General features: G+C 36.1%; 4 protein-coding genes and 1 long non-coding RNA gene across 9 annotated transcripts; 4 read left to right on the top strand and 1 right to left on the bottom strand.

Annotated features, from left to right (window-relative positions):
• The first annotated feature begins 586 nt into the window (after positions 1-586).
• Positions 587-2978, top strand: LOC107893411 (exosome complex exonuclease RRP46 homolog). Its single transcript, XM_016818396.2, has 8 exons — positions 587-841; positions 925-1038; positions 1126-1226; positions 1315-1335; positions 1667-1739; positions 1826-1893; positions 2168-2300; positions 2610-2978. Exons 1-8 carry the CDS (start codon positions 736-738, stop codon positions 2720-2722), a joined length of 729 nt encoding a protein of 242 aa, XP_016673885.1. The 5' UTR covers positions 587-735; the 3' UTR covers positions 2723-2978.
• Positions 2979-4282: 1304 nt separating this feature from the next.
• On the top strand, positions 4283-5614 carry LOC107893412 (protein JINGUBANG). Its single transcript, XM_016818398.2, has one exon. It carries the CDS (start codon positions 4356-4358, stop codon positions 5604-5606), a length of 1251 nt encoding a protein of 416 aa, XP_016673887.2. The 5' UTR covers positions 4283-4355; the 3' UTR covers positions 5607-5614.
• Positions 5615-10705: 5091 nt separating this feature from the next.
• Positions 10706-11855, top strand: LOC121212561 (uncharacterized). The gene is made up of 2 exons (XR_005907865.1): positions 10706-10792; positions 10985-11855. It is a non-coding gene; the product is annotated as an uncharacterized lncRNA (long non-coding RNA).
• On the bottom strand, positions 11805-14228 carry LOC107893413 (probable beta-1,4-xylosyltransferase IRX9H). The gene is made up of 3 exons (XM_016818399.2): positions 12863-14228; positions 12388-12637; positions 11805-12130 (listed from the first exon to the last, which is right to left on the bottom strand). The coding sequence occupies exons 1-3, from the start codon at positions 13705-13707 to the stop codon at positions 11960-11962; spliced, it is 1266 nt and encodes a 421-aa protein (XP_016673888.1). The 5' UTR covers positions 13708-14228; the 3' UTR covers positions 11805-11959.
• Positions 14229-15047: 819 nt separating this feature from the next.
• Positions 15048-22858, top strand: LOC107893415 (ER membrane protein complex subunit 1). Of its 5 annotated transcripts, XR_005907864.1 has the most exons (13): positions 15061-15282; positions 15436-15563; positions 15686-15748; positions 16002-16123; positions 16982-17097; positions 17189-17996; positions 19073-19804; positions 20150-20371; positions 20455-20550; positions 20642-20836; positions 20977-21090; positions 21273-21634; positions 22592-22858. XR_005907864.1 is itself a non-coding variant. In XM_041085598.1 (12 exons), the coding sequence occupies exons 1-12, from the start codon at positions 15182-15184 to the stop codon at positions 21531-21533; spliced, it is 2958 nt and encodes a 985-aa protein (XP_040941532.1). In that variant the 5' UTR covers positions 15048-15181; the 3' UTR covers positions 21534-21715. The 5 variants fall into 5 exon arrangements, 4 of the variants coding, with proteins under 4 accessions (XP_040941532.1, XP_040941534.1, XP_040941536.1 ...); XM_041085598.1 differs by lacking the exon at positions 22592-22858 and having other exon boundaries at positions 15048-15282; positions 21273-21715; XM_041085600.1 differs by lacking the exons at positions 15061-15282; positions 15436-15563; positions 22592-22858 and adding an exon at positions 16341-16484 and having other exon boundaries at positions 21273-21715.
• Positions 22859-22905: the final 47 nt, after the last annotated feature.

Genomic DNA, 22905 nt, shown 5'->3' with positions numbered 1-22905 from the left:
CAAAATTAATTATTCAGACTATTTAATAACATTATAAAAGTAAAGAGATTAAATTATGCCAACTTAAAGTAGATGGACCAACACAAGAATTTGACCAAATATAAAGTTGATTTTTGGTAATAATAAGTTGAGTAAATTGCCCAACTATTAGTGAATTTCTTTTTAGTCACCCAACTATGAAAAGTTACAAAATGATCACCTGATTATTAGTAAATTTCCTTTTTGATCACCAAACTATAAAAAAGTTATAAAATGATCACCTAACTATTCAATTTTGTTTATGTTGGTCGTTAACTGGCTAACATTGGTAGCTTTTAGAATCAGCATAATAACAACCTTAACCTTCAACATTTATACATTGTGTCAATTTAATCTTAATTCTAAAAAAAAAATCTAACCCTAAACATTTACATATTATATAATTTGGGTGACCGAAAAAGACAAAATTGAATAATTGGCCGACTATTTTGTAACATTCTATAATTTAGTGATAAAAAAGAAATTTACTAATAGTTTATTGTCTGCTTGTAAGTTTTACCCGGTTTATTAACCCGACGGCCCGGCTCATTGCCACCGTTAATTTTGCCGCTATAATAACAAGGGCAAATTTATAAAACCCTAACTATAAAACCCCTGTAAAGTTCGCAATTCTAATGCATTTCCTTAGCATATCTACTTAATTAAAGTAAATTCCGGGACAAACAAGCTTGCTTATTGGGCCTGAGAGAGACAGCAATGGAGGTCGATAGGGAGGATGGACGCTCGCAGAACCAATTGAGACCTCTCGCATGTTCTCGCAACATTCTCCATCGTGCTCATGGCTCTGCCAGTTGGTCTCAAGGTACTTCATTTTAGAAAAAAAAATGAAAATTGGTGAGAAATCTTAGTATTTCGATTATAAATCTGATATATACATTAATTTAGGAGATACGAAAGTACTTGCTGCTGTTTATGGGCCGAAAGCTGGAACTAAAAAGAATGAGAACCCTGAGAAAGCTTGCATTGAAGTTATTTGGAAGCCAAAAACAGGACAAATAGGTGATTTCTTAAAATCCATTTTAATTGTTCTTGCATTTGAAGTTTGGTATGCTGGGAATTTCCAAAATATCTTACATTGGTGTTTAGGGAAACCGGAAAAGGAATATGAGATGATATTGAAGAGGACCCTAGAGAGTATTTGTATTTTGACAGTTAATCCTAATACTACAACGTCAATTATAGTCCAGGTAGGTTATTTGTTAACTATCTGTCAAAAGTATCTCTTGTTTGTGGCCGAGTTGTTCATTGATCAAAGATTTTTATGCTGTGTCCCAGGTTGTCAACGATGATGGTGCTGTATCCTTTATGCATTTCCCTTACTATTGTTGTACTGTTTCATCTCTTTGTTCCCTAGGTTTCAGTTTTCTGAAGATTAGGCTTCCAGTGTTTATATTCCAATCTTTGTTAGACATGTAACCAGAATTTACATTGGGGAAACTATAATTTTTGAAAGACATTGGCATTGCCCCTGAGAGTGTTCATGCTAGAGATTTTGTTTATCTTTTGCTTAAAATTACGACTCAGTGATTGTTTGCTCACCCCCAACCTGAACGGTTTTGATAGTATGTAGATATGTTATGCATCTTCTTGATGATATCGTGGTAATCCTTGATATTATCTCAAATAGCTTCTCCCGAGTGCCATAAATGCGGCATGTATGGCCCTTGTAGACGCAGGGATTCCTATGAAGCATCTTGCTGGTAAGCAATGCAGACATGCAGCCCTATTCATGTTTCATCAATAATGAGTTCTTGACTTCTTGCCGATGTTTTGCTGAATTATGCAGTCGCAATATGTTGTTGTCTGGCCAAGAGTGGATATGTTATATTGGATCCCACCAAGCTAGAAGAGCAGGTTATTTTAGAATTCCTTTTTCCTGCACATTTCTTCTCTAACTAGAACTTAGCTCATGTGTGAGACTTCTAAGCCCCAAGAAAGGAAAAACAAATAGTATAAAATTTCGTTGATTAATATCAAATTGTATTCAAGTAGTCTGCACTATAAACTATACTTTGACACCAATGGCTTTCATTTGAGGCAGCTTTATACAGAATGAATCGAGTAGTTGGCTTCTTGTAGATTTTGTTTAATTTCTATCTTCTAACCTTTACGTCTTTTATAATAGCAGAAAATGAAGGCTTTTGCATATTTAGTCTTCCCAAACTCTGTCCGTTCGGTCCTTCCTGAAGGATCACTAAGAGTGGAAGGTGAACCTATTGAAAATGGGATTATTACATCTGTCACTCATGGTATAATGTCAGGTATTCATTGCTGTCTATTGGTCTATCTTTTTCAAGTTAATTTTATTTTGAGGCTGTGGAATCACATATAATCTTAAAGAAAGGCAATTTTTTTGGTGATTTAAGGCTGCTATCAAATAAATTCAGTGTATAATTTGCATTTTGGAGCAATAACTTGGGAATTGCTAATACCAGCTTCAATGAAATAGAATTGCTTGCCTTTGAAGTCTTTCTTACATGGGATTAGGATGCTGTAAAAACTGTGATGATATTTTTTGGCCTCTTTCTACTTTTGATTCTAATATATTCTCATTCAAACCGTTGTCCCAGTGGCTGATTATTTTTACTGCTTAGAGCGAGGGCGAGCTGCAAGTGTCAAATTGTCTGATTTTCTCAGGAGGAACTTGCAACAGCAGTCAACTGATTCATCCAAAGCTGGGTGACTTCAATAGCAGTTTCAGGCCCATAACATCAACCGATGAGGAATCCCCGGTTTGTTGAATTTCGTTTTTTACTGGATATTAGCATTAACCATTGTTGTACTGATTTCTAGCTCTCATTTTTCACTTTCACAACCTCTGACCAAATTGTATTAGAAATTTGATGTAAAGGATATGTAGTTTTATGGCCCCTATTGTTTTTAAGTTGTGATCTTGTTAGTACCATTGTTGATCAATGAATGTGGTTTTCCCAAGAGAAGTGATAGCTTACCTTACTATTTCGAGTTTTTATTTATTTATTATATAATGCCTACTTTTATTCATAAAATTTTTAAACCCTAAAATCGGAGAAAAATGGGCGCTTAAACTGGCTCGAAGTCACATTTTTATAGTGTTTTAATGGTCTTTTAATGAATCAACAGGCTTCTTACTCTCGGTAATTTCAATGCTTTCTTAGATTATCAGATTTGATAATTTTAAAAACGGCATAAAAGGAATGTCAATGCAGTAAACTATTACAACCACCATTTCCCCCAAAGGAACTGTGTAAATTGGATAGTGTTTTCCTTTACCTGTGTCGGCCAGGCTAGTTATTTACCATTATATTTAAGTGCGGCAAGTAGGATGCCTAACATTTTTAACAATGATAAAATGGTCTGAACTACCCATACTTTTTAGAATTTACTGGCCATGGATTGGATGGTACGGAATTCTTAGCTAACCCATTCACTGCTTGGAGGGGTTTGGTACATGAGAATTTAATTAATGGGAGAGTGATTTTGGTGTTTGGCATATTAAAAGCCCTATCTTCGGGATTGGAAAGTTAAATTTTCTTTGAGATAAAATTATCTTTTCCTTCTTATTTATTTCTTTCATAAATTTTTTGAAGATATTTATTTCATTATTTTTATACAATATTTTTTCACTACAAAATCATGAAAAATGGTTTAATTTTAAATTTATTTTAAATACTATCAATTTAAATTTAATTTAAATATGTATTAAAATTTTAAATTTTATTTTAAATTTAATCATATAATAATTGAGATAAATGTATTACTTTTTAATTTAAAATAAATTATTATTATTATTTACAAATAAATAGATTAAGTTACATATTTGTTAATAATAAACTAACTTTTTATTAATTATAAATATCACTAAAAATGTTAAAATTAATAAAATTTACATTTTATTTGATGGGGTAAGTTCAAAATTTTAATGAATTAAACTTTTTAATATTTTTCTGTCTTAAAAATAATGTCAATGTTAAGTGAACTAAAATTAATGTCAACACTTTTTTGAAATTTTAATTAATACTTCATATTCTTAATAATCATATTCTATTATATCTTTTGGAAATGGAAGAAAAATTGGGTAGGAAAATAAATGATTCTTGAAACAATGCTAGTCTTGAAATATAACTTCTCATTTATGTTAATTTATTTCTACATTTCATTTTCTTCCATTGGTACATTGTCTTCATTAATGGTGCCATTGAGACCATACCAATAACCCCAACTTACCAAATTAAGTTCATAACTACACCGCCAATGTATACCCTTTGTATATATCTTTGTCTGTCTCTTACAATCTTTTCAGTCATAATCCTCCGATATCACTTTAATTTTCTCCTATGGAATTCCATGGCAGAAAAACTGGTCATTGCTACATGGATAACGAAAGCAATCCATTGCAATCTCCTACTCGGCTTTCGATTCGAACTCACCTTGATATGTATGACCGAGATCCCCAGTTCAGCCCCGAAAGACCACCGAGCCCTCGATCGAGTGCCTCTGCTTTGCAGTTGATGTTGCCACCTGGTAGTCCTGAAACACCATGGACACTCTCTCCTCTTCAAACGCCGTCCCCTGCTCTCCTCTACCATTGCATTGCTTCTCTTCATCGACAAGACGGAAATATCCACTCGATTGCAATCTCGAAAGGGTTGGTTTTCACTGTCTCTGATAGCAAACGTATCCGAGTATGGAGGCAGCCTGAATGCATCGAGCGCGGTTGTATCAAGACAAGTTCCGGTGAAATCCGAGCCATTTTAGCTTACGGTAACAAGCTTTTCACCGCGCATAGAGACTGCAAGATCAGGATTTGGAACTACACCGTTTCCGATAGTTTCGGGTACAAAAAGATCTCAACACTCCCGAAGAGAAGCTCGTTTCTTTTGTTCCCTAAGACAAGCAGCCAACAACATAAAGATTGTGTTTCTTGCATGGCTTATTACCACGCCGAAGGGCTGTTGTACACTGGTTCATATGATAGAACAGTTAAGGCATGGCGGCTCGTAGATAACAAATGTGTGGACTCATTTGTGGTTCATGAAAGCAAGGTTAATGCCATAGTGGTTAACCAAGATGATGGGTGTGTTTTCACTTGTTCATCTGATGGATCAGTGAAGATATGGAGAAGATTATATAAAGAAAATTCCCACACTTTAACCATGACACTCCGGTTCCAACAATCACCCGTTAATGCCATGGCGATAAGCTCGACATTGAGCAATTGTTTTCTCTATTCAGGTTCATCCGATGGCACTGTAAACTTTTGGGAGAAAGAAAAAACATCCTGTAGGTTCAATCATGGCGGGTTCTTACAAGGTCATCGGTTTTCGGTTCTTTGTTTAGTGGCTATTGAGAAGTTGATATTCAGTGGCTCGGACGATACAACGATCAGGGTGTGGAGAAGAGAGGAAGGGAGTTGTTTTCATGAATGTTTGGCAGTGCTTGATGGACATCGGGGGCCTGTTAAATGCTTGGCTGCTTGTTTACAAATGGAGAAAATTGTGATGGGGTTTTTGGTTTACAGTGCTAGTTTGGATCAAACTTTCAAGGTTTGGAGGGTCAAAGTCATGCCTGAAGAGCAAACTTGTTGAATATTGGCAATATCCCACATTAGGAAAAGATAGAAAGGGAGGGGGTTTGGTTTGTTATATATAGAACCCCTCCCCCTTTGGTTGTATCATCCCAAAATCTTCTCCTTTGTAATATTTCTAGAGGAAATATTAATTTGGTAGTGTCCGAGGACGTAAGCTAAATTGGCCGAACCTCGTTAAAACTCTGGTATTTTATTTCTTATTTGTTTGCTTTTATTTAATAGCTTTATGTTGGTTATATTTATTTAGTTATTATTGCTATAAATATCTAAGTGAGTTCTGTCTAGTTGTTGGGTTTTAAGCGGGACCATTGTGACCCCTCCAATTTAACTGGGAATTTTCTTAGTATAATTGTTGGCATAATAATTATCTAAATATTTCTGATAATATTGTTATTAATATTATCGTCGCTTCCGCAACAATTGGTATCCGAGCCAAGGTTTTGTAGTATGCTCTGTGTTTGCAGCTTAGTCTGATCTTACACATCAGAAACATTTCCTAAAGCTTGTGGGTATTCTGCATTTGGTGGCTATTAAATAGAAGCTATGGCAAAAATGACAGAAGAAAAACCATCCACAGCAACAACTTCCACCTCGTACATCTTGTCGAGGGTTGGAACTACAAATACGAGATTTGCAGTGGAAATTTTTGATGGAACAGGTCATTTCGGCATGTGGCAAAGCGAGCTTCTAGATGCCCTCTTTCAACAAGGTCTAGATATTGCCATTGAGGAAGAAAAACCAGAAGGGGTTGATGATAAAGAATGGAAGACCATCAACCGATTGGCATGTGGTACAATTCGATCATGTCTTTCCAGAGAGCAGAAGTATACATTCAGTAAAGAGACTTCTGCAAGTAAATTGTGGAAAGCATTGGAGGAGAAATTTCTGAAGAAGAACAGTCAAAATAAGTTACATATGAAGAAAAGACTGTTTCGTTTCAGTTATGTTCCTGGTACCACGATGAACGAGCACATTACCAATTTTAATCAGCTGGTGGCTGATTTGTTGAATTTGGATGTGACTTTTGAAGACGAAGACTTGGCGTTAATGTTGTTGGGATCGCTTCCTGAGGAGTTTGAGTACCTTGAAACTACTCTACTTCATGGAAAATCGGAAGTAACTTTCAATGAAGTAACTGCTGCATTGTATAGCTATGAACTACGCCGAAAGGATAAGTTGAAAGGTTCAGGTGAAGCAGCAGTGGAAGCATTGGTAACAAGAGGTCGTCAGCAAAGTCAGTCTAAGGGGAAGAGAAGAAAGTCCAAAGGTCGAGCTGTTGCCAAAGATGAATGTTCTTTTTGCAAAGAAAAAGGACATTGGAAGAAAGATTGTCCAAAATTGAAGAAAAAAGGGAAGACTCCGCAAGATGCAAATGTTGCAGAATGCAATAGTGAAGCAGAGTCAGACTTTTCTCTTAGTATGACATCTTCAACATTATATGCAGATGAGTGGATCATGGATTCTGGTTGTTCCTATCATATGTGTCCCATTCGGGAATGGTTCTTTGAATTTCAAAAACTAGATGAAGGGGTTGTTTACATGGGTAATGATAACACATGTAAAATAGCCGGGATAGGTTCAATTAAACTGAAGAGTCATGATGGATCTACTAGAATTTTGCGGGATGTACGATATGTCCCAAAGTTGAAGAAGAATCTCATCTCTTTGGGGTCGTTAGAATCTAAAGGCCTAGTTGTGACAATACGAGATGGAGTTCTTAAAGCAACTTCAGGAGCATTGGTGATGTTGAAAGGCATAAGAAAGAACAATCTGTATTACTACCAAGGTAGTACAGTGGTCGGGACAACAGCAGCAGCAATTACGAGTACCAAGAAGGACGCTGAGGCAACACAGCTGTGGCATATGCGTTTGGGCCATGCTGGTGAAAAATCCTTGCAAACTCTAGCCAAGCAAGGATTATTGAAAGGTACAAAGACTTGCAAACTTGAATTTTGCGAGCATTGTGTTCTGGGAAAACAACGAAGGGTGAAATTTGGCACTGGGATTCACAATACTAAAGGTATTCTGGATTATGTGCATTCTGATGTATGGGGACCGTCCAAGACTCCATCACTTGGAGGAAGACGTTATTTTGTCACCTTTATTGATGATTTTTCCAGACGAGTTTGGGTGTTCCCTATGAAGAACAAAGATGAGGTGCTTGAAGTTTTCCTTAAGTGGAAAACTAAAGTTGAAAATCAGACAGGAAGGAAGATTAAGGTTCTCCGATCAGACAACGGTGGAGAATATAAAAGCGATCCTTTCCTGAAGATATGCCAAGATTGTGGCATAGTAAGGCACTTCACCGTAGGTGGAACACCGCAACAGAATGGGGTGGCAGAGCGTATGAATCGAACGCTTGTGGAGAAAGTTCGATGTATGTTATCTAATGCTGGATTAGATAGAAAGTTTTGGGCTGAGGCTGTGACGTACGCTCAACATCTCATCAATCATTTGCCATCATCTGCTATAAATGGCAAGACTCCTTTGGAGAAATGGTATGGAAAACCTGCTACTGATTATGACACCTTGCGCATTTTTGGTTCTATTGCATATTATCATGTGAAAGAATCAAAGTTAGATCCAAGAGCAAAGAAGGCTCTATTCATGGGCTTCAATGCTGGTGTTAAGGGATATCGTTTGTGGTGTCTAGAGGCAAAGAAGACGATAATCAGTAGGGATGTTACCTTTCATGAATCTGCCATGTTGAATAAGGTAAATCCAGAAGGAGTGAGTAGTACTTCGCAGCAGGTGGAGTGTACTCCGCAGCAGGTGGAGTTTGAGCAGAGTGTGGTAATTCCAGCAGAAGGTACCACTAGTGATTCTTCATTGGCAGATGCAGAGTCAGATGAGGAAGAGGTTTCTACCCAAGAACCTCAACAGCAATCAGAGCCAATTGCAGTCAGAAGGCAGAGACGAGAAATTCAGAAACCAGCTCGTTTCACTGACATGGTAGCTTATGCACTTCCAGTTGTTGATAATATTCCATCCACTTACACCGAAGCCATTCAGAGTTTAGAGAATAATAGATGGTTAGGTGCAATGGAAGAGGAAATGCAATCTCTAGAGAAAAACAAGACGTGGAAGTTGGCACAACTACCAAAAGGGAAGAAGGCGATTGGTTGCAAATGGGTATTTGCAAAGAAAGAAGGATTTCCCGACAAAGAAGATGTTCGTTACAAGGCAAGGTTAGTGGCTAAAGGCTACGCTCAGAAGGAGGGAATTGACTATAATGAGGTATTTTCTCCAGTTGTTAAACATTCCTCCATTAGAATTTTGTTGGCCTTGGTAGCGCAGTTGAATTTGGAGCTAGCTCAACTTGATGTGAAGACCGCGTTTCTACACGGTGATTTGAAGGAGGAAATCTATATGACTCAGCCAGATGGATACAGGGTTGCTGGTAAAGAAAATTGGGTGTGTAAACTTAGCAAATCGTTGTACGGATTGAAACAATCTCCGAGACAATGGTACAAACGATTTGACAGGTTCATGAAGGACCAGAAGTACAAAAGAAGCAAATACGATCATTGTGTGTATTTGCGCAAGCTTCAAGATAATTCCTACATCTACTTACTCTTGTATGTTGATGATATGCTGATTGCAGCAAAGAGCCAAATGGAGATTGATAGACTGAAGGCTCAGTTGAGTAAAGAGTTTGAGATGAAGGATTTAGGGGAAGCTAAGAAGATTCTCGGCATGGAAATAACTCGGGATAGAAAGAGGGGCAAACTTTGGCTGTCACAAAAACAGTATTTGGAGAAGGTACTACAACGTTTCGGTATGTCTGAAGGTACAAAACCTGTAAGTACCCCACTTGCTCCTCATTTTAAACTAAGTAACCAGTTATCTCCAACGACTAAGGAAGAACAAGAGTACATGGCAAAAGTCCCATATGCAAATGCAGTTGGAAGCTTGATGTATGCAATGGTATGTACGAGACCAGATATTTCACAGGCTGTTAGTGTTGTTAGCAAGTACATGCATGATCCGGGCAGGGGTCATTGGCAAGCTGTGAAATGGATTCTGCGGTATCTCCAAAATACCATAGATGTCGGATTGGCATTCGAGCAGGATGAATCATTTGGTCAATGCATAGTTGGATATTGTGATTCTAATTATGCAGGTGATTTGGATAAGCGACGGTCTACAACTGGCTATTTGTTTACTTTAGCGAAAGCGCCAGTTAGTTGGAAATCTACCTTACAGTCCACGGTGGCTTTGTCTACAACAGAGGCAGAGTATATGGCAATTACAGAGGCTGTGAAGGAAGCAATTTGGCTTCATGGATTGCTTAAAGACTTGGAAGTTGGTCAGAAACAACTTAAGGTGTATTCTGACAGTCAGAGTGCTATTCATTTAGCAAAGAATCAAGTTTTTCATGCACGAACGAAGCACATAGACGTTCGCTATCACTTTGTGCGGGAAATTCTCGAAGAAGAGGAGATACTTCTCCAAAAGATTCACACTACGGAGAATCCTGCAGATATGCTGACTAAGGTGGTTACAAGGGCCAAGTTTGAACATTGTTTAGACTTGATCAATGTCCGACACATTTGATATGGCGTCGTTGGCGCAAATTTGAAGACACTATTGAAGTTTGTGTTATGAGAAGATGTTCGAAGATGTGGAATATCGCCAAGGTGGAGATTTGTTGAATATTGGCAATATCCCACATTAGGAAAAGATAGAAAGGGAGGGGGTTTGGTTTGTTATATATAGAACCCCTCCCCCTTTGGTTGTATCATCCCAAAATCTTCTCCTTTGTAATATTTCTAGAGGAAATATTAATTTGGTAGTGTCCGAGGACGTAAGCTAAATTGGCCGAACCTCGTTAAAACTCTGGTATTTTATTTCTTATTTGTTTGCTTTTATTTAATAGCTTTATGTTGGTTATATTTATTTAGTTATTATTGCTATAAATATCTAAGTGAGTTCTGTCTAGTTGTTGGGTTTTAAGCGGGACCATTGTGACCCCTCCAATTTAACTGGGAATTTTCTTAGTATAATTGTTGGCATAATAATTATCTAAATATTTCTGATAATATTGTTATTAATATTATCGTCGCTTCCGCAACAAAACTTGTTTTGATTTTGCAGATCGTAACGATTCGAAGACGAAGATGAAGACGGAATATGAGATGAGTCCCGTGTTGTCTCCTTCGTGGGTCGAGAAGAAGCTTCGAGGTAATCTTTTCCAGTAAATTTAATACAATATTTATGTTGGTAGTTCAGTTTGGTTGTTCTTACATTAGTTCTTCTTTTGTAATGCTTAGATTTCAACTAAGATAAGCCTTGGAATCAGTATTTCAGGCAATCGTTTTCAGGGGTTCATCTCACTAAATTAGCTGTTTTCGTATTTTTTTCATGTATTTGAAGGATCTTACTCCATACTATTGTCGGAACATTCGACGATTATAGATGTCAAGCACGGATACTTTAGAAAACGAAAAATCCAAATAACATAATCCTACCACGGAGGGACAACTGCAATAATACTACTCGGACTAGGATATGAGTAGGGATATTGATATGTTGTATGTTTAATATTTTCTTAAACTTTCCACGTAATTGGAGGATACTTAGAGGATCCCATCCCATCCCATCCCATCCCGAGTATGGATTGAACACAGGTGTTGCATACGCATACTAAGAGAAGTGAAGATCCGGAGCAACATAGGTTAGAGAGTCAAAGCAACACTACAGTCTTATATCACTAAAGTATACTATTCATTAGGCCAATGAAATTTCTCTCAACCAAAACGAACCTGCGGAAACAGAAGAACAATATACTGTATAATGCTTCAGTTTAGACCAGTATGCGAAATAGCGGATCATTTCGACTAGGAGGTAAGTTTATCAGTGTTCCATATGCTTGGCCACTGCTATATGTAATGAAATGCACTTATTTGCTTCCTTGCCTACCATCCAACAAATTCAACATGAACACTAGTATAGAAAATCAATCATTCCATCATGGAATGCATATAAAGTTTTCTAAAATCGGTATGAAATAAAGCTGGAATTGGTTCATTAGGAATCGGTTGCTATATTTCTAAACACGAACGTAGGTAGAATTCAGAGAAGTCAGCTTGGTGATAGTCTAGAAGCACTAGTTTGGTTTCTCATTATCCATTCGACATGAGAAATTATATCTATTTATGTTATGTTCCTGCATATTCTTTGCTCTTGTTTGGAAGATGAATTCACGGAATTCGAGTTGATATAAACTTTTATTTTCAAGTTGTTTTACATTTCATATGCTAAACTTTATGAACAAATACTTTGCTTACTTGAGAAAGAATCGATGCTCACCTCAACAACGAAAATTAGACTCCTTTCACATCCGGCATTTCATGCAAGTGGAGCAATAACGTCTAAATAATTCTTCACTGACCATTTTTGAGGGTAGAAGGAATTTGATGATTCAATACTAAGCTCCCAAACCATGATTCTCGAGCAGTCCAGCGGTAAGCCTTCCATCTGGCTTTCATCTTCTACAACTTGTTCTATGAATGAGCTTACCTTCCAATTCAAAGCAATGAAAATTAAAAGAATGAAAGAAATATGTACCAAGGTCAACACAGTTTATGGCGCATATAACTCTTCCAAGGGTCAATTTTTGGAGGACAGAGTCTCAGTCTTGCACACAGAGTTTTCAAGAATTCCATTCACTTTTTTTATAGGTTTCGTATTTGTTTCTGTCTTTTCACTTATTCCTACAGCGAGGTAAAATAATAAGAAGCTTAAAAGACAATAAAGAAGATCAAAGAAATACTAACTTGGAAGCCATCTTTGACAGTGTCAAGCTGTCTAATCGGTTCAAGAGTAGGTCGATGCCAACGCTTTTGATCCCTGAGTATGGTACTGTTAAAGGCAAACCCTGACATTTCAGCATGGAATCTTCGGAATCTCCGACTTAGTCTGTTTAGATGCCAACCAATGACTTGAGCTCCATTACAAACGGGGCCTTCCAAACCAAATCTGCTTTTGTCCCATGTTTGTTTGGCCACAGTCCATGTCCCGAACTGCCTATAAACAAAGACCAGAGTGAAATAAACTACAGCAGTGAGCACATGTAAAAGGGAAAAGAAACAAGCTGTGAATCTAAATGAACTAACAAAAAGAAGCATAACCAAGACATGACCTAAATACGCTAACATGACCTAAATAAGCTAACTTTCGTTTTCGTTTTCATTAGGAAATGCATAGTAAGCATAATCAATATATATATATGTATGTATGTGAAGAAGATACCTAATATGCCTCATTTGCTGAAAGAGATCGATTGAGTAGACATTATCCTCATTAGCAAAGTAGATAATTCCATCAAGACGATGAGTTTCGATGTGAGATAATGCCACATTTCTTTGGTGAACTTGTCTGTCTTTTATATCAGTCAGATTTCTCTTACAAACAAGATGTCTATACATAACACTGCTCCTTCTTAGGATGTCAGCGGTTTCCTCAGACTGCAAGTTCATCTCCACAACTATCCACAGTAAAGGAGGTTTAGCCAGCTTTAATGTGTATGCCAAGCGGTTTAAATAATAAGCTTGAAGCGGTCGAGTATATGTCGGAGTCACAACTATCAAAAGCTTACGAGTTTCCTGATTTTTATCGACAAGAACTGAAGGATTCGTCATGGCATTATCTAAATTCCCGACATTGTCATCGACCCCTTTGTTATCGAGATTTAGAGAATTACCAACTGTTGATACTATCCCATAAGAGAATGCTTGGCCCTTTGAACTGGGATTAGTATAAGAAATGTCCATGGAAATGAATGGTGTTAACCCAATCAAAAGACCAACTATGAAACAAATGAAGAAATGTAAAAGGACCCTCTTCCAAATTTGTTCCTTCTGTTTAGACCTGTTGAAAGGCCGAGCTGATTTTGTCGAGAAAACACTGAGAATCAAAGGTCGAGATTCCGATAAACCGAAAAGAGAAGATAGCAATCTACCACCAATTGGTGGATAGTTCTCATTACATGATGCAGGGTTGGATAAAGGAGAAGGAACTGAACGTTCAGCCTCCTCCCCAGTATTCGAAGTCCCTTGCCGAGGCAAAGGAGACAGTGTTCTTCTAATGGATGCCATCAACACTAATCTGATTTACTTCTTAAATCAATAAAGAATCACCACAAAACAGCAACCAAATTCTATCAGAAAATAGGTTTACTTTACTAATACGCCACTTAAAAATATAGCAACGTTTTCCAGTAACAATGCCAAAGTAAACTTGTTGAACTACAATGCACTGTTTAAGCAACTATATGGTTTTGAAATAACCTTTAATTGAATTACCTTGAAAACGAAAATGGGTATTCAATTTTCGACCCCAAAAGTCTTAAACGAAAATGTATCAGAATTGTGGAAGATTTGCATTGGTTTTGAGAGTTGAGAGCCTGCACTGTCGCTCCGTTGCTACTTGCTTTGTTTTGTTCTTAGTAATGGAAATGGAAGAGATTGAGGTGCTTTAATACATGTGTGTGAGGACGTGATAGCAGCACACGGCATCCATGGCGGCCCGATAAGTCAATCGCCACGGGCGCACCAGTTTTAAGTTCATTTCTGCTGTTTTAGCCATTACAGCTTAGCCTCAGCCTTTGTTTTGTTACGTGGAGTTTGATTATTGACTTTCTAGTCAAATATAAAGTTTATTTCCAATTATGGTATTTTTTGAGATATTATTAAAAATTATTGGTAAGATGAATATTCATGTTGGAATATATTATACACAATTATATATGTCTCATAATTATTTGGATGGCTAAGAACGAAATTTTAAAATCTAAAATGTAATATTAATTTTACTAAAAATAAAAGTAAAACAATTAAATTTTAAATTTATAAAAAATGCAAAAAATTATATTATATTTTAAAATTTTAAATATATTAGATATCATTTAATAAATAATATTCTCAATTAATTTTATTTTTATTTTCTGGTTGAGCCTTGGTTGTATCTCACAATTATGATCATAAAAATAAAAATAAAATATAAATTTGAATACAATTAAACACATATTGCCTACTTAAGATTATTGGGTATCCCTTTTTAACAACTTAACCATTACATTTATTTTTCTAACTCTTCTATTCAATAAAATTTTATATAAAACATACATCATCAATTCATCAATGCGAACATTTCTCTTATTTAATTTTTTTAATTTAAAATATTATACATATATTTTATATTTAATCGAAAATCATTAAACTTTAACTTTGTTCCAAATAAAATAAAATAAAATGATTTAAAAATATCAAAATTTCACAGTTTAAAAATTATATTTATTAAACTATTGAATTAATTAGTAAAAATGATCTAATTTTATTATATTTAAATTTAAGTGAAATAAATTTATATTTTAAGTTCAATTTCAATAATTAATTTGAAAGGTATAATTTGAGCTTAAAAAACTAATAAAAGAATTAAGGGTTAAAGGCCCATGAACCAGAGTCGACAGTCCTCCGAGTTTACTCAGATCTGTTTGTCTTTCCTTCCCGACAAATAGGGAGAAGCAGATATAACTAATATTCCTCCATCGCCGTAGCCGTAGCCATAGCCATGGCGATTCGCTCCTTTCTTATTCTCTTTATTCTCTTCTTTTTTTCTTCTTTAAATCCAATCCTTTCTCTTTATGAAGATCAAGTAGGCCTGGTGGATTGGTAAGCTCAAATTCTCGCTTCAATTTCACATTTAACAACAATTCTTGCTCTCTTTTTACTTCATTGAACTTGATTCAAACTCAGCTTTAACTCTTTTTTCTTTAATTTTTTTAATTCAAATTAAGTTTTTTTTTTGTTTTTTTTATGTCTTAGGCATCAACAATACCTCGGGAAAGTGAAGCAAGCTGTGTTCCACACTCATAAAACTGGTCGGAAACGAGTTGTAGTATCCACTGAAGAGAACGTTGTAGCTTCACTTGATCTCGGCCAAGGCGAGATTTGTAAGTCCAATTCATTTGAGTTACTAATTATCGCGTTTTATTTTATTTATACTTTTTCTTCAGTTTTTGTTTTCAGTTTCTATTGAACTCTTGTTTGGTTTATGGCTGGTTTTCTTATGTAGTTTGGAGACATGTTCTTGGGTCTAACGATGTTATCGATGGAATCGATATTGCTCTTGGAAAGTGTAAGTATGCTGATATACAATTTACTTTTAAAGAAGCAGAAAAAAAAGAGCAAAAAAAACAAAAGAATTGTGTGGTTTTAGTTATTTATTGTTCTTGTATTACTTGGTTCGGTTTCTAACTTGTGTTAGTTGAGCATTTGATCGGATATTTTGTTTGAATGACTATTGTTTTCTTCTCCTGGTGTCAGTAAGGGAAGGCGTGACTTCATGCTTGTACAGTTGATTATGTTTTGAATAAATTTCATTCTTGTAGATGTCATTACCCTTTCATCAGGAGGAAGTATTTTGAGAGCATGGAATCTTCCCGATGGGCAGATGGTGTGGGAATCTTCTCTTCGGGGTCCAAAGCACTCAAAATCATTGTTTTTAGTGCGGGTTAGCATCAGAATTTCCATAATCTTTCCAATTAACATAATTTCCTTTGTATTTTTTGATAGAGTCTGTTTTCAATGGATCATGGCTTCTTATGTTTTCTGACGGGCTGATTGTATAGGAATCCTCTCTATTAGATTTTCTAGACTTTCTGTTATACAATCAAGATTGTTCTCCTTAAATTTTAATCCAAAAGATATTAGTTGTCTGTACTATGTAGCACATCCTATTGGGGAAGGCAAACCCAAACCGTCCGATGGATTCCGAACCGATCCGCTTCGAATGGAGTGGAATTTTTCTTTGAAAACTGGCTGCAGGGCGGGGTGGATTTTTTCTTTTGGATAGTGGGTATGGAATAGTTTTGGTAATTACTTACTCCACCCTACCTGCTCTACTATATGAAATTACTATTTTATCCTTACATATATAAACTATTAAAAGGGTAAAAATGTAATAATTTAATATAGAAAAAAGAATCCATACATTTTATGTTTAAATGTTTTTTTGAAAAAATATGTTTAAATATTTACTCATTCTTTTAAAAAGAATGAAAATATTAAAGATGTTTAAAAAAATTTAAATTGAAAAGGAGCGGGGTGGGGCGGAGATGGATGTATCCAACATCCATGGAAGTGGTTGTGGTTTTTAAGATTATACATCCATAGTGGAGCAGGGCTGGTGGTGGAGCAGAGCATGCCAACTGTGGAGCGGTGATGGATATAGCAATATTCGCCCCCGCTCTGCTCCATTGCCGTCCCTATATCTTATAGGATGAGGCTAGTATATGTATAGAAGCGTTCTTTATTGAATATTTCTTAGAAGCACATATGATTGACTATATAGTATATTGATGTTTTGCAGACAAATTTGAAAATTGAAAAGGATAACATAGTCATCATTTTCAGCAATGGTCGTCTTAATGCTGTTTCCTGCATGGATGGCGAAGTTCTCTGGGAGAAGGATTTTGAGGGAGAAAGGTTAGTCCAATTAAGATGTTTTATGTTTCAACAGCTTCCTCCTCTTTCAGATTAATTGTATGATTGATGAACATTGCCATGCTACTTGCAGTCTCAAGGTTCAGCAGGTAATTCAGCCTCCTGGCAGTAATTTAATATACGTTGTAGGATTTGCTTCTTCATCCCTGTTTGAGATGTATCAAATCAATGCCTTGAATGGAGAGCTGTTGAAGCATGAAAGTGCTGCCTTTTCTGGTGGGTTTTTGGGAGAAGTTTCACCTGTTTTCAGTGAGACAGTTGTGGCCCTTGATTCCACAGGGTTGATTTTGCTGACAATAAGTTTCCAAAATGGAAAGATTAGTTTTCACCAGATGCCAATTTCAAATCTTGTCAAGGATTCCTTTGGACCGGCTAAAATAATACCTTCATCAGTTACAGGAATATTTGCAATTAAAATGAATGCAGTTACCATAGTTATTAGAGTGAAAGATGAGAGCAAGCTGGAAGTGGTGGAAAAAACAAATCATGAAACATCTATTAGTGATGCTCTCTCAATCTCTGAGGGCCAACAAGCATTTGCATTGGTTCAACATGCAAGCCACGAGATTCATCTTAGAGTAAAGCTTGCTCACAATTGGGATGATAATTTGCTTAAGGAAAGTGTTAAAATGGACCAGCATCGTGGGCTGGTCCACAAGGTTTACATCAATAATTATATCAGAACCGATAAGTCTTATGGATTTCGGGCATTGATTGTGATGGAAGATCATTCATTGTTGTTATTGCAACAAGGTGAGATTGTCTGGAGCAGGGAAGACGGTTTGGCATCAATAATTGATGTCACGACTTCAGAACTCCCTGTGGAAAGGGATGGTGTATCTGTTGCAAAAGTGGAGCACAACCTCTTTGAATGGCTTAAGGTATGTGAAATATGAATCTTATAAGATGATTTCAAGAATATGTAATCAGTGAAAATCACTTTTGTTCTTATTTTTACTGAATGTGTTGGTTGACTGCATGATAACTCTTTTCGTTTCTCATAACATGTTGAATTATCATAACGAAATCCTGAAAGAATAATTAACGAGGCACAAGGAGAAAGAGAATGAAATTCTATATCTCATTCATCATCAAATCTCTAATAATACCTAATAATCAGCTATATTATTCTATTTACATATCTTAACACTCCCTCTTAAGTTGGAGCATTGATGTTAATCATGCCTAGCTTGGTTCAAATATAATCAAATTGAGATCCACTAAGAGATTTCGAAAAGATATCTCCTAATTGATCTCCCATTCTGACATAACCTGTTGGTATGAGCTTTTGTTGAATCTTATGTTTGGTTCGCTTATGAAATACTGGATTGGAAGATATATGAAGAGCAGCTTGATTGTCACACTATAATTTTCGTGGTAACGACTTTTTCAATCCCAGTTCAGCCAGTAATTGTTGTAACCACATAATCTCACACACAGATTGTTCCATAGCGCTATATTCGGATTCTGCGCTAGACCGCGACACTGTACTTTGCTTCTTGCTTTACCAAGAAATTAGATTTCCTCCCAGACAAACACAGTAACCGGTAGTTAATCTCCTATCCATCTTTGATCCTGCCGAATCTGCATCAGTGAAGCATTCAATGCCTGTGTGCCCATAATTCTGATATAGAAGCCCACGGCCTGGAGCTCCCTTTAGGTAACATAAGATTATGTGCCCATAATCTTTGATGTGGTTCTGATATTGGAAAGATTATGGATAAACATTTCTGAGCCTATTTTTTTTCTTTTCTTTGTGTATTCACCACAGAGTTTGCTAAGTGGTTTGTCAACTCTCTAAATAGTATTATGCTATTTTATTGTTAGAAACATGAACTTCCTAAAATGCTCAAACCTTCCGTAACTGCTTTCATTATTTCAAATGGATTTGAAGATGCATTTCTTTGGTTATAAATCCTATTTAACAATGTGTTGACAAGGTGCTCTTTTTCTTAAGGGTCATATGCTGAAGCTCAAGGGAACACTAATGCTTGCAAGCCCTCAGGATATAGCAGCCATACAAAGTATGAGATTAAAAAATTCCGAGAAGAGCAAAATGACCCGAGATCACAATGGCTTTCGGAAGCTGCTTATAGTACTAACAAGGGCAGGGAAGCTTTTTGCATTGCATACTGGAGATGGACATATTGTCTGGTCTCACTTGTTACAATCTTTACAAAAATCAAAGGTGTGTCAACATCCGATAGGACTAAACTTGTACAAGTGGCAAGTTCCGCATCATCACGCTATGGATGAAAATCCATCTGTGCTTGTAATTGGCAAGTGTGGTCCAAGTTCTGATGCACCAGGTGCACTTTCTTTTGTTGACACTTATACAGGAAAGGAGCTTAGTTCTTTAAGTCTTGTTCATTCGGTTGCACAAGTTATTCCACTGCCGTATACAGATTCAACAGAACAATGTCTCCATCTGTTAATTGATGCTGATAAGCATGCACATTTATACCCCAAAACACCCGAGGCTATTAGTATTTTCGAACGTGAGTTTTCAAACATATACTGGTACTCTGTTGAGGATGATAATGGCATAATCAAGGGGCATGCTTTGAGGGGCAAGTGCACTGGTGAAGTGGCTGATGAAGTCTGCTTTGACACCAGGGAGTTGTGGTCAATTGTGTTCCCCTCAGAATCAGAAAAGATCATTGCAACTGTCACAAGAAAACTGAATGAGGTAAAGCGTCTTCCCCCCTGTCAATCAGCATGGTGATCTTAGGAGTTTTGTGGACTTAGTTGCAGTGTACAGCAATATTGCATGAATTGACTGCTCTCACAAGTTAAGCTTTTGGTTATGCACTTCTCAACTCTAGGCTTTTAACCCTTGCATGAGACTTGTATTGACTTCTTATTTTCTTAAAAACCAGTTCTGTATGATTTTCTTGTGCTGTAGTGTCATGTGGTTAATGGGGGCTATGGAAGATGGGTAAATCTGGTTAAATGTTTGAATGTTTATTGGTGCCTTGTTGTGAATTTTGCATGTATAAACCATAGTTAATGACTTTTGGTTTGAGTTTTCTAGGTGGTACATACTCAAGCAAAGGTTATAGCGGACCAGGAGGTCATGTATAAATATATATCAAGAAATCTACTTTTTGTGGCAACTGTTGCACTCAAAGGCAGTGTTGAAATTGGATCTGTTACACCAGAAGAATCGTGGTTAGTTGCATATCTTATTGACACTGTCACAGGCCGTATATTGCACCAAGTGACCCATCATGGCTCACAGGGTCCTGTTCATGCTGTAAGTTTACATTTTTTTCTCACATTGGTGTCACAAGCAGCTATGAAAGGGATGCAACGGATAATGCTTTTTGTTTATTGTAGGTTTTTAGTGAGAACTGGGTTGTCTATCACTACTTCAATCTTAAAGCGCACAGATATGAGATGTCAGTCATTGAAATTTATGACCAATCTCGGGCTGTAAGTGGACCGAACTTGTCATTTACGTTGAACTGCCTGTATCCTAATTCAGTTAAATTTATCTTTTTCCAACTTAAATACTATTTTACAGGACAACAAAGATGTTTGGAAGCTTGTTCTTGGAAAGCACAACCTTACCTCGCCGATTTCTCTATATTCTCGCCCAGATGTCATAACAAAATCGCAATCTTACTTTTTCACTCATTCTGTGAAAGCCATAGCTGTGACCTCAACCACAAAGGGTATTACTTCAAAGCAGCTTCTAATCGGTACAATTGGTGATCAGGTTTGTTAAATAGGGTTGTCTTCACTGCTTCTTTATGAGTTATTCATGTTTTCTTTTTAAAACCGTTGGTACTCCTTTATACAAATAATAGCATTGTGTGGTACTTCTGTCTGCTGCATGAACTCAACCATGTTTTACAGGTTTTGGCACTTGATAAGCGTTTCTTGGATCCTCGTCGAACAGTTAATCCCACACAAGCAGAGAAAGAAGAGGGCATTATACCACTAACCGATTCATTGCCAATCATTCCTCAGGTTAGTTTCTTTATATTAGCCAGCTTATTCCTTTTAATTTTCATACATGTTAAGTGGTAGCATCGTTATGGTTGAGAAATACCATTTTATTGATATTATCCTTTAGTATCATGCAAGCATGCACCCATGGACATATGCATATGTGGAATCATAACTGACAGTCATTAATGAATTGTTTCCAGTCCTATGTTACACATGCCCTTCGAGTGGAAGGTCTTCGAGGTATAATAACCGTGCCTGCTAAGCTGGAATCAACAACCCTCGTCTTTGCACATGGCGTGGACCTCTTTTTTACTCAACTTGCACCATCGAGGACATACGATTCACTCACAGACGATTTTAATTACGCCTTGCTCCTCATAACAATCGTGGCACTCTTGGCAGCAATCTTTGTAACCTGGACTTTGTCCGAGAGGAAAGAACTACAAGAAAACTGGAGATGAGTAAGTCTGGGCTTAATGTTCATTTACATTTGTGTACTAACAAAATACACTTTGTTTTAGTTGACAGAGATGCTTTTTATGATTTGAGCTTAGATTTGGAGGTATGTCTCTTCCTGACTGGTAATACTCTTCTAAATTTTGTATCATGCCCGCTCTTAAATGTCGAATTGAATTTTTAGCAATTTGGTGCAAGCTTAAATCAAAATGGAGTTATTTGATTATTACTATTATGGAAACTTCTTTTTATCTTTTCAGTTTTCTCAGTAGCTTAACTTAGAATTTCGTTTAGATGGTTGACAAATTTATAGGTACTCAAAGCAAGAAATAGAAAAGCTAAAACTTGCTTCGTATTAAATAACTTGATTAAGTTTGAACGATTATGAGAATCAAATTTTTTATTTGATTGAATTGTGTTTGAGTAATTTGATTTTTAGCTGGAATCAAGCCTTATTTTCAAAACTTGAGCAGACAAATACAACCATGTAATAAAGGAATCAGGCTAGAGTCTGTGTAATAGAAAAGTTGAACCGCTTTGCAATTTATTAACTAAGAATAAGGTATGTTTTATATTTGGTCAAATTCTGCAATTAGACCAGTTGTGAATTTAGTACCTTTACTTTAATTTGGTCATTTTTAGTCCTTGTACTTTTGGAAATTGAAAATTTTATTCCTAACCAAATTATAACTATTGAATTCATTAAGTTAATATTTTTAAAATTTGATATGTCAAATATATTATTACGTGTGTAATGCTATATCTTTTAATGATTGTTGTTTGCATTAAGATTAAAATTCTAAAATTCATAAATTATAGCCACTAAGAATAACCAATTGGCGAACTAGATTAAATCTATAACTTTAGGCATAATATAGAACTAATGATATAATTTAACCAAACAGATTTAGCTGTTACCATTAGATCAAGATTAAAGTTTCAAATTTTGAAAAGTATAAGGATTAAAATTGATCAAATTAAAGTCTAGCTACTAAATCTACAATTTATGCAAAGTACAGGATCTATTAGCAGAATTTGACCATTACTTTTTCCACTTATTCAGGAAAAATACAAGGAATAGAATATGTTCAGCAGGTATCTACTTATCACGAAAGAATATGAGAATTGATTCATCCATTAAGTATCAGAGGAGCTTTCTAGGGAATATCAACCCTTCAACGTGTAATTTCGTATCGGCAAAGGCAGTTTATTAACAAAATTCATCATCAATTGCCTTATATATTGAATTCTCCAATTGCTCTGTAATGGAAATTGAGATTTAAACATAACCACTATCACCATAAATGCATGTTAAATATATTCATTATTATTCAACTCTTGGAGCCAAAAATTAAATATTATCAAATCCACCACTGG

This window comes from Gossypium hirsutum, chromosome A13 (genome assembly GCF_007990345.1).
Source record: "Gossypium hirsutum isolate 1008001.06 chromosome A13, Gossypium_hirsutum_v2.1, whole genome shotgun sequence".
Lineage (NCBI taxonomy): Eukaryota > Viridiplantae > Streptophyta > Magnoliopsida > Malvales > Malvaceae > Gossypium > Gossypium hirsutum.
This window is presented reverse-complemented; position numbering and strand designations above follow the sequence as displayed.

What these genes read in the sequence shown, in the direction of transcription:
- LOC107893411 (XM_016818396.2), top strand. Translation starts at nt 736, where the DNA reads ATGGAGGTCGATAGGGAGGATGGACGCTCGCAGAACCAATTGAGACCT. An exon ending in CAACGTCAATTATAGTCCAG is followed by an intron (nt 1,227 to 1,314) that starts GTAGGTTATTTG and finishes GCTGTGTCCCAG; the next exon opens with GTTGTCAACGATGATGGTGC. An exon ending in CCACCAAGCTAGAAGAGCAG is followed by an intron (nt 1,894 to 2,167) that starts GTTATTTTAGAA and finishes TTATAATAGCAG; the next exon opens with AAAATGAAGGCTTTTGCATA.
- LOC107893412 (XM_016818398.2), top strand. Translation starts at nt 4,356, where the DNA reads ATGGAATTCCATGGCAGAAAAACTGGTCATTGCTACATGGATAACGAA.
- LOC107893413 (XM_016818399.2), bottom strand. Translation starts at nt 13,707, where the DNA reads ATGGCATCCATTAGAAGAACACTGTCTCCTTTGCCTCGGCAAGGGACT. An exon ending in CAGCAAATGAGGCATATTAG is followed by an intron (nt 12,638 to 12,862) that starts GTATCTTCTTCA and finishes CTTTGTTTATAG; the next exon opens with GCAGTTCGGGACATGGACTG. An exon ending in CTGTCAAAGATGGCTTCCAA is followed by an intron (nt 12,131 to 12,387) that starts GTTAGTATTTCT and finishes TTGAATTGGAAG; the next exon opens with GTAAGCTCATTCATAGAACA.
- LOC107893415 (XM_041085598.1), top strand. Translation starts at nt 15,182, where the DNA reads ATGGCGATTCGCTCCTTTCTTATTCTCTTTATTCTCTTCTTTTTTTCT. An exon ending in TCTCGGCCAAGGCGAGATTT is followed by an intron (nt 15,564 to 15,685) that starts GTAAGTCCAATT and finishes TTTCTTATGTAG; the next exon opens with TTTGGAGACATGTTCTTGGG. An exon ending in TCACAAGAAAACTGAATGAG is followed by an intron (nt 19,805 to 20,149) that starts GTAAAGCGTCTT and finishes TGAGTTTTCTAG; the next exon opens with GTGGTACATACTCAAGCAAA.